Source organism: Neomonachus schauinslandi, chromosome 7, assembly GCF_002201575.2.
Source record: "Neomonachus schauinslandi chromosome 7, ASM220157v2, whole genome shotgun sequence".
Classification (NCBI taxonomy): Eukaryota; Metazoa; Chordata; class Mammalia; order Carnivora; family Phocidae; genus Neomonachus; species Neomonachus schauinslandi.
In genome coordinates this window covers 2,828,820-2,838,833 of record NC_058409.1, presented here as the reverse complement: position 1 = coordinate 2,838,833, position 10,014 = coordinate 2,828,820, and the positions used below count along the sequence as shown (strand labels likewise).

At 44.9% G+C, this 10,014-nt stretch overlaps 1 protein-coding gene across 1 annotated transcript in view; it reads right to left on the bottom strand.

The window, feature by feature from the left end:
• The window catches only part of LOC110581188 (protein FAM71C-like), a 3,515-nt gene extending 3,301 nt beyond the window's left edge, over positions 1-214 (bottom strand). The window contains exon 1 of the mRNA XM_021690942.1: positions 71-214. Coding sequence (XP_021546617.1) covers positions 71-214 — 144 coding nt within the window. The remainder of the gene's footprint in view (positions 1-70) is intronic.
• Between the last annotated feature and the right edge of the window lie 9,800 nt (positions 215-10,014).

Here is a 10,014-nt window from a genome sequence, read left to right as displayed (position 1 = left end):
AGACGCATGAGTCGGGGAGAAGGGGGACCAGACGCATGAGTCGGGGGAAGGGGGAGGATGGGTGATTCACCTGGATAAAGTCGCTCTCAAACACGGGCACGTCCTTCAGCAGCAGGTACTCCCCCTTGCCCAGGAGCTGCTGCAGCTTTCCCACAGAGCTGCTGAACATGGGAAGAATGCGGCAGCTCTGAATGCTGTCGTCTGGTGACTCCATGCTGCTCTCCGCGCTCCCTTGCGCTAAGTCCCTGAGAAGAGGAGGCGGGTTATTTCGTCCCTGTCACTTAGAATGTCTCCCTACCACCGCCGCACAACACACACAGCCTGCCACGGTGTGACTTAGACACGGGCCCTCCGCGGACACGCCCGCCCGGGGTTAGTTGGCAGTTAGCAGGCAGTGCCCGCGGAGGGACTGGAGGGAGGCGCGCCTCCTCTTGGATGAGCTAGACCAGCACCAGGATAAGCGCACGGCTCGGTGATCGGTGCAGGCCAGAGCGGGGCCCTACCCTCGCTCCTCAGCCAGCTTGTGCAGGGAACAACCTCTACAACCGTGGAGATGCCCTGCTGACTCCTGACTCAGACTCCAGATGTTCACCCCCCACCCCCGCCCAGGCCCACGACAGTTCCCTACTTTCACCACGGATTCACCGCACCCAAGAACGTGGCCACCACTTCCAAGCAAAGACAAACCACCGGATCTGAGCTTTTCACGTGTCCTACCTTCCGGACTGCTTTCCATCTGCACCACTGCCCCCTCCCTGCTCCCTGGTCAGGGCCAGGATCAGCCCCTCCCTGACCCCGGTCAGGTCCCCACTCGGGTCCAGAGCGCCCACGTCCCAGGCAGGTCCGTGCTGAACGGCTCCCTCGCAGGCCTTCCTGCACTCGCCCTGGGGGTTCCCACCCTGAGTCCCGGTCCTGATGAGGTTCTCGCCCGCCCTCTCCGGGGTCTCCCCTCGGGCTCTCCGCGAGGCGAGGGTCAGACGCACTCAACCCTGGTCTAGGTCGTGGTCTGGGCGCCGCTCCCCGCTGTCACTGCCCCGCGCAGGGCACCCCCTCCCTGGGCCCCGCAGGGCTGACCCCTGCGCCTCCGGGTGGGCACAACCAGGCTGCACCAGACCCCATCTCGGAGGCGCGAGGTGCAGCGGCCGGCCCCGCTGCCTGGGCGCCCCCACCCTCCCCCTGAACACGCTCCCCACCCGCGTGTCCCGGGAACCCCCGTCTCCCCGCTGCCGCGCAGGCTGCCTTTCAGCTCTGTCCATTGTGACCTGGAGCCGTCACACAACACTGTGTCCTCATCCCCACAGGCGACCCCAGCGAGAGCGACAGCACTCTGCACAAACACCGCCGACCCACGACCGAAACCGCAGCAGAAGACGCGCAGACGCAGTCGGTGCCTCCTCAGGGAAAGGGTAGCCCTCCGCGGACGGACACGGAGAGCGCATGCGCGGACACCACCCGCACCACATCCGCGAGCTCCTCTGGTAAGGGACACGACAGGAGGCGGGCCAGCAGGAGCGCAAGCGCAGTCACTGCCTACCTGGAGCCGGATGGCCAGAGAGCCGTAGGTCCGGGCGCATGCGCACAGGACACTGCACAAGAAACGGGTCTGATGGTTGGAGCTGGAGGGAGCTGGACCGGGAACGTGAGCCTTCCTGGCTTTACAGAGAAGGTGGCGGGAAGGTGCTCCCGCCCCGTCGTTGTCTACTGCAAGTTCCCATCTCCTCGCATTGTGCACTCAGACTGCAGCAGGTGACTAAAGTCGGCCTTCTCTGACCATCCCAAGTAAGCTAAAGGAAATCTCAAAAACAGGAGAACCAGAAAACCAGTAAAGTGAAAGCATGCAAGCAGTGTTTTTGAACAATCAGATATGATAGAAACATAATGAATTAAGATGACTTCAGGGCCTTTCTGGTGTCTTTGTGGAAATCAAAAACCCTTAATTTTTACAAACAACAAATTTTACCTTGTGAAGAGCAAGTATTTGGGAGAACTGCTGGCAAGAACTTATAGCCCTTGTCCATTTTTTTTTATTATTTTATTTTAAAGAAAAACAATTGGCTTTATTTTTTAACACAGTTTTAGATTTACAGAATTGAGAAAATAGTTCAGAGAATTCCATATGTCTCCCCTCTCAGATTTCGCTCCGTTATTAGCATCATTCTGTAGTGTGGTGTATTTCATTTATGAATCAATATTGGTATATTATTATTAACTAAAGTCCACAGTTTATATTAGATTCACTCTCTGTGTTGTACAGATTAATCGGTTTTGACAAATGCATGTCATATGCCCATCACTACACTGTCATACGGAATAGTTCCATGCCCTAAAAATCCTGGGCTTCAAATATTTATTTTTCCCCTTTGCCCTGAGCTCTTGGTGATCATTGATATATATGTGTGTATATATATATATATTTTTGATCATTCATATTTTTAACGTCTCTGTGGTTTTTCTTGTCCAGAATGTCATATCATTGGGATCCTTACAGTATTTAGCCTTTTTGGAGTAGTTTCTTTTCAATTAGCGTATGCATTTTAATTTCTTCTTTTTCTTTTTTTTATTATGTTATGTTAGTCACCATACAGTACATCATTTGTTTTTGATGTGGTGATCCGCGATCCATTGTTTTCGTATAACACACAGTGCTCCATGCAGTACATGCCCTCCTTAATACCCATCACCGGGGTAACCCATCCAGCCACCCCGCTCCCCTCTAGAACCCTCAGTTTCTTTCTCAGAGTCCATAGTCTTTCATGGTTCATCTCTCCTTCCGATTTCCCCCCCTTCATTTTTCCCTTCCTTCTCCTAATGTCCTCCATGCTATTCCTTATGTTCCACAAATAAGTGAAACCATAGGATAATTGACTTTCTCTGCTTGACTTATTTCACTTAGCATAATCTCCTCCAGTCCCCTCCATGTTGATGTAAATGTTGGGTATTCATCTTTTCTGATGGCTGAGTAATATTCCATTGTATATATGGACCACATCTTCGTTATCCATTCATCTGTTGAAGGGCATCTTGGCTCTTTCCACAGTTTGGCTATTGCGGACATTGCTGCTATGAACATTGGGGTTCATACGGCCCATCTTTTCACTACATCTGTGTCTCTGGGGTAAATACCCAGGAGGGCAATTGCTGGCTCATAGGGTAGCTCTATTATTAAATTTTTGAGGAACCTCCACACTGTTTTCCAAAGTGGCTGTACCAACTTGCATTCCCACCCAACAGTGTAAGAGGGTTCCCCTTTCTCCACAACCTGCCCAAAATTTGTTGTTTCTTTCCCTGGCCACTTTTGCCATTCTAACTGGTATAAGGTGGTATCTCAATGTGGTTTTGATTTGGATTTCCCTGATGGCTAATGATGATGAACATTTTTTCATGTGTCTGTTAGCCATTCATATGTTTTCTTCAGAGAAGTGTCTTTTCATATCTTCTGCCCACTTTTTGACTTGATTATTTGTTTTTTGGGTGTTGAGATTGAGAAGTTCTTTACAGATCTTGGATACCAGCCCTTTATCTGTAGAGTCATTTGCAAATATCTTCTCCCATTCTGTGGGTTGCCTCTTCGTTTTGTTGACTGTTTCCTTTGCTGTGCAGAAGCTTTTTATCTCGATGAAGTCCCAAAAGTTCTTTTTTACTTTTGTTTCACGAGCTTTTGGAGATGTATCTTGAAAGAAGTTGCTGTGGGTGATGTCAGAGAGGTTACTGCCTATGTTCTCCTCTAGGATTTGGGTGGATTCCTGTCTCACATTGATGCCTTTCATCCATTTTGAGTTTATCTTGTGTATGGTGTTAGAGAATGGTTGAGTTTCATTCTTCTGCATGTGGCTGTCCAATTTTCCCAGTACCATTTATTGAGGAGACTGTCTTTTTTCCATTGCATGTTTTTTCTTGCTTTGTCAAAGATTATTTGACCATAGAGTTGAGGGTACATATCTGGGTTGTCTATTCTGTTCCATTGGTCTATATGTCTGTTTTTGTGCCAGTACCATGCTCTGTTGGTGATCACAGCTTTGTAATATAGCTTGAAATCCTGCAACGTGATGCCCCCAGCTTTGTTTTTCTTTTTTTCTTTTTTTAAAAATTTTATTGTATTATGTTAGTCATCATACAGTACATCATTAGTTTTTGATGTGGTGATCCACGATCCATTGTTTTAGTATAACACCCAGTGCTCCAAGCAGTGTGTGCCCCCCTTAATACCCATCACCGGGCTAACCAATCCCCCCACCTCCATTCCCCTCTAAAACCCTGTTTGTCTCTCAGAGTCCATAGTCTCTCATGGTTCATCTCTCCCTCTGATTCCCCCCCCTTCATTTTTTCCTTCCTTCTTCTAATGTCCTCCATGCTATTCTTTATGTTCCACAAATAAGTGAAACCATAGGATAATTGACTTTCTCTGCTTGACTTATTTCACTTAGCATAATCTCCTCCAGTCCCCTCCATGTTGATATAAATGTTGGGTATTCATCCTTTCTGATGGCTGAGTAATATTCCATTGTATATATGGACCACATCTTCGTTATCCATTCATTTGTTGAAGGGCATCTCAGCTCTTTCCACAGTTTGGCTATTGTGGACATTGCTGCTATGAACACTGGGGTGCATATGGCCCTTCTTTTCACTACATCTGTGTCTTTGGGGTAAATACCCAGGAGGGCAATTGCTGGCTCATAGGGTAGCTCTATTATTAAATTTTTGAGGAACCTCCACACTGTTTTCCAAAGTGGCTGTACCAACTTGCATTCCCACCAACAGTGTAAGAGGGTTCCCCTTTCTCCACAACCTCTCCAACATTTGTTGTTTCTTTCCCTGTACATTTTTGCCACTCTAACTGGTATAAGGTGGTATCTCAATGTGGTTTTGATTTGGATTTCCCTGATGGCTAATGATGATGAACATTTTTTCATGTCTGTTAGCCATTCATATGTTTTCTTCAGAGAAGTGTCTTTTCATATCTTCTGCCCACTTTTTGACTTATTTGTTTTTTGGGTGTTGAGATTGAGAAGTTCTTTATAGATCTTGGATACCAGCCCTTTATCTGTAGAGTCATTTGCAAATATCTTCTCCCATTCTGTGGGTTGCCTTTTCATTTTGTTGACTGTTTCCTTTGCTGTGCGGAAGTTTTTATCTTGATGAAGTCCCAAAAGTTCACTTTGCTTTTGTTTCACTAGCTTTTGGAGATGTATCTTGAAAGAAGTTGCTGTGGGTGATGTCAAAGAGGTTACTGCCTATGTTCTCCTCTAGGATTTGGATGGATTCCTGTCTCACATTGATGTCTTTCATCCATTTTGAGTTTATCTTGTGTATGGTGTTAGAGAATGGTTGAGTTTCATTCTTCTGCATGTGGCTGTCCAATTATTCCAGCACCATTTATTGAGGAGACTGTCTTTTTTCCATTGCTTGTTTTTTCCTGCTTTGTCAAAGATTATTTGACCATAGAGTTGAGGGTCCATATCTGAGTTCTCTATTCTGTTCCATTGGTCTATGTGTCTGCTTTTGTGCCAGTACCATGCTCTGTTGGTGATCACAGCTTTGTAATATAGCTTGAAATCAGGCAACGTGATGGGCCCAGCTTTGTTTTTCTTTTTCAACATTTCCTTGGTGATTTGGGGTCTTTTCTGGTTCCATACAAATTTTAGGATTGTTTGTTCCAGCACTTTGAAAAATGACATTGTAATTTGGATCGAGATGGCATTAGGGTATAGATTGCTCTGGGTAGCATAGACATTTTAACAATGTTTATTCTTCCGATCCATGAGCATGGTATATTTTTTCATCTTTTTGTGTCTTCTTCAATTTCTTTCATGAGTGCTCTGTAGTTCCTAGAGTATAGATCCTTTACCTCTTTGGTTAGGTTTATTCTGAGGTATCTTATGGTTTTTGATGCTATTGTAAATGGAATCGTTTCCCTAACTTCTCTTTCTAAAGTTGTGTTGTTAGTGTATAAGAAAGCAACTGATTTCTGTGCATTGATTTTGTATCCTGCCACATTACTGAATTGCTGTATGAGTTCTAGTAATCTGGGGGTGGAGTCTTTTGGGTTTTCCACATAAAGTATCATGTCGTCTGGGAAAAGAGACAGTTTGACTTCTTCTTTGCCAATTTGAATACCTTTTATTTCTTTTTGTTGTCTGATTGCTGTTGGTAGCACTTCTAGTACTATGTTGAAAAACAGTGGCGAGAGTGGGCATCCTTGACGTGTTCCTGATCTTAAGGGAAAGGCTCTCAGCTTTTCCCCATTGAGGATGTTATTCGCTGTGGGTTTTTCATAGATGGATTTTATGAACTTGAGGAATGTCCCCTCTATCCCTATACTCTGAAGAGTTTTAATCAGGAAAGGATGTTGTATTTTGTCAAATGCTTTTTCTGCATCAATTGAGAGGACCATATGGTTCTTCTCTCTCCTCTTATTAATGTGTTCTATCGCACTGATTGATTTATGAATGTTGAACCACCCTTGCATCCCGGGGATAAATCTCACTTGGTCGTGCTGGATAATCCTTTTAATGTATTGTTGGATTCTATTAGCTAGGATTTTGTTGAGGATTTTGGAATCCATATTCATCAAGGATATCGGTCTATAATGCTCCTTTTTGATGGGGTCTTTTCCTGGTTTGGGGATTAAGGTAATGCTGGCCTCATAGAATGTGTTTGGAAGTTTTCCTTCTGGTTCTATTTTTTGAAACAGCTTCACTAGAATAGGTATTATTTCTTCTTTGAATGTTTGGTAGAATTCCCCAGGGAATCCATCAGGCCCTGAACTCTTGTGTTTTGGGAGGTTTTTGATCACTGCTTCAATCTCATTACTGGTTATTGGCCTATTCAGGTTGTGAATTTCTTCCTGTTTCAGTCTTGGCAGCTTATAGGTTTCCAGGAAGGCCTCCATTTCATCCAGATTGCTCAGTTTATTGGCATATAGTTGTTGATAATAATATCTAATGGTTGTTTCTATTTCCTTGTTGTTAGTCCTGATCTCTCCCCTTTCATTCATAATTTTATTAACTTGGGTCCTTTCTCTTTTCTTTTGGATAAGTCTGGCCAGTAGTTTATCGATCTTAGTAATTCTTTCAAAGAACCAACTTCTAGTTTCATTGATCTGATCTACTGTGTTTCTGGTTCTAATTCATTGATCTCAGCTCTAATTAATTATTTCTCTTCTAATGCATGGCTTAGGCATCGTTTGTTGCCTTTTCTCTAGTTTTTTAAGGTGTACAGTTAGTTGGTGAATTCGGGATTTTTCTATTTTTTTGAGTGAGGCTTGGATGGCTATGTATTTCCCCCTAGGACTGCCTTTGCAGTATCCCATAGGTTTTGGACCCATATGTTTTCGTTCTCATTGATTTCCATGAATTGTTTAAGTTCTTCTTTGATTTCCTGGTTGACCCAAACATTGTTGAGCAGAGTGGTCTTTAGCTTCCAAGTGTTTGAATTTCTGCCAAATTTTTTCTTGTGATTGAGTTCCAGTTTTAAAGCACTGTTGCCTGAGAATATGCAGGAAATAATCTCAATCTTTTGGTATCAGTTGAGACCTGATTTGTGACCCAGTATGTGGTCTATTTTGGAGAAAGTTCCATATGCGCTCGAGAAGAATGAGTATTCTGTTGTTTTAGGGTGGAATGTTCTGTAAATATCTATGAGGTCCATCTGGTCCAGTGTATCATTCAAAGCTTTTGTTTCCTTGTTAATTTTCTGCTTAGATGATCTGTCCATTGCTGAGAGTGGAGTATTGAGGTCTCCTACAGTTAACATAGTGTTATCAATATGACTCTTTATTTTGGTTAACAGTTGGCTTATGTAGATGGCTGCTCCCATGTTGGGGGCATAGATATTTACAATTGTTAGATCTTCTTGTTGGATAGACCCTTTAAGAATGATATAGTGTCCATCTGTGTCTCTAATTCCAGACTTTATTGTAAAATCTAATTTGTCTGATATAAGAATTGCTACCCCAGCTTTCTTTTGAGGTTGGCTGGCATGGAAGATGGATCTCCATCCCTTCACTTTCAGTCTGGGTGTGTCTTTAGGTTCAAAATGAGTCTCCTGTAGGCAGCATATGGATGGGTCCTGTCTTTTTATCCAATCTGCAACCCTGCACCGTTTTATGGGAGCATTTAGGCCATTCACATTGAGAGTGATTATTGAAAGATATGAATTAATTGTTATCATGTTGCCTGTGAAGACGTTGTTTTTATAGATTGTCCCTGTAAATGTCTGTTGCATATCACTCTTGGGGTCTTTCTCCTTTTATAGAACCCCCCTGAATATTTCTTGCAGGGCCAGCTTAGTGGTCACATATTCTTTCAGTTTCTGCTGGTCTTGGAAGCTCTGCATCTCCATCCATTCTAAATGACAGCCTTGCCAGATAAAGTATTCTTGGCTGCATGTTCTTCCTATTTAGTACCCTGAATATGTCTTGCCAGGCCTTTCTGGTTTGCCAGGTCTCTGTGGATAGGTCTGACATTATTCTGATGTTCCTCCCTCAGTACATAAGGAATCTCTTCCCCCTAACTGCCCTTAAGATGGTTTCCTTGGTTCTAAGATTTGCGAGTTTTACTATTACATGCTGGGGTGTTGGCCTGTTTTCCTTGATCTTGGGAGGGGTTCTCTCTGCCTCTAGGATGCGAATATTTGTTTCATTCCCCCGATAAGGGAAGTCCTTGGCTATGATTTGCTCAAATACATCTTCTAGTCCTCTCTCTCTCCACTCCCTCTGGGATTCCAACTATTTTGACACTGGAATGCTTCATGGTGTCACTTATTTCTCTGATTCTATTTTCATGGATTCTGAGTTCTTTTTCCCTGGCCTCCTCTTTTCCCTTTTTACCTATTATATTGTCTTCCAGGTTGCTTATTTGTTCTTCTGCCTCACTTACCCTAGCTGTTAGGTTATCTAGATTGGATTGGATCTCATTAATAGCATTTTTAAGTTATGCCAATTAAGGTTTCATTTCTGCTTTTAGAGACTCTATGTTGCCATTAATTCATTTCTCCATTCTAGCTATTGTCTTCACAATTGCTAGCCTGAATTCCATCTCTGACATCTTGGTTATATCTGCATCCATTTGTAAATCTGCAGCCTAAGTCATAATCTGAGTCTTTTCTATTTTGGAGGCTTCTGCTCCTAGTCATTCTGTTGATGGGTGTTTGAGGGAATGTATAGAGTCCAAATTATTGACCAGAACCCAAGCAAGATGCACCTGTTTTCTAGGGACCTTAGGGTTGCTGGCCTCTTTTTTTCCCAGCCTGTCTTCTGGGGGAGGGGCCTGCCACACTGTTACTCAGGCAACCCTGTTTGGGCGGAGTTGCCCTGCCCCCCTATGGCAGGGGATGGGCTCAGTGGGAATCAGTTTTTGGGGCTTTTGTTCTCTGGAGGCTTTCCCTGGTGGCTTTCCGCGTCTCTTCCATGAGTCAGGGCAGAAGAGACAATTTCCAACCCTCTGCCTCAGAGCAGAGAGATCACTGTCTGTTCTTCAGTGAGCTCTCCAGGCCACACCATCTCCGTTTCTGTTCGTGCTGCTATAAACTGCAGCATCCTGGGTTGTGCGCCCCTCCGCAGTGCTCCCAGTCGTGCCTCCAGGTCGGGGCACGTCTCTGCCCTTTGTGCTTCTAAAACCGCCAGCTGCTCCCAGTTCGAAGGCACGACCCCGCCCCTCCAGCTTCCCATCCTGGGGGCTGCCCTAAAGTTCTTTCCCCGCTGCTACTGGTCTGCGAGTCTGTGCCCTGTCCCCACTGCATGAGGCTGTGGCTCACCAGCGGTGTAGCATCCCCACAGCCAGGCTCCCTCCCGCTGCCGTTTAGCCTCCGATATCTGCCCACAGAATCACGCCTTCCCACTTTGTACCTCAAAAGCAACCACCTGCGATATTCTGTTTGTAGAGATCCAGATCTTCTTACATCTCAGGCTGATTTCGTGGGTGCTCAGAGTGGTCTGGTAGATATCCAGCTCAATTCTGGAGACCGGTTGAAATAGGGTCCCCTACTTCTCCACCATCTTTGCTCCTCCCCCGC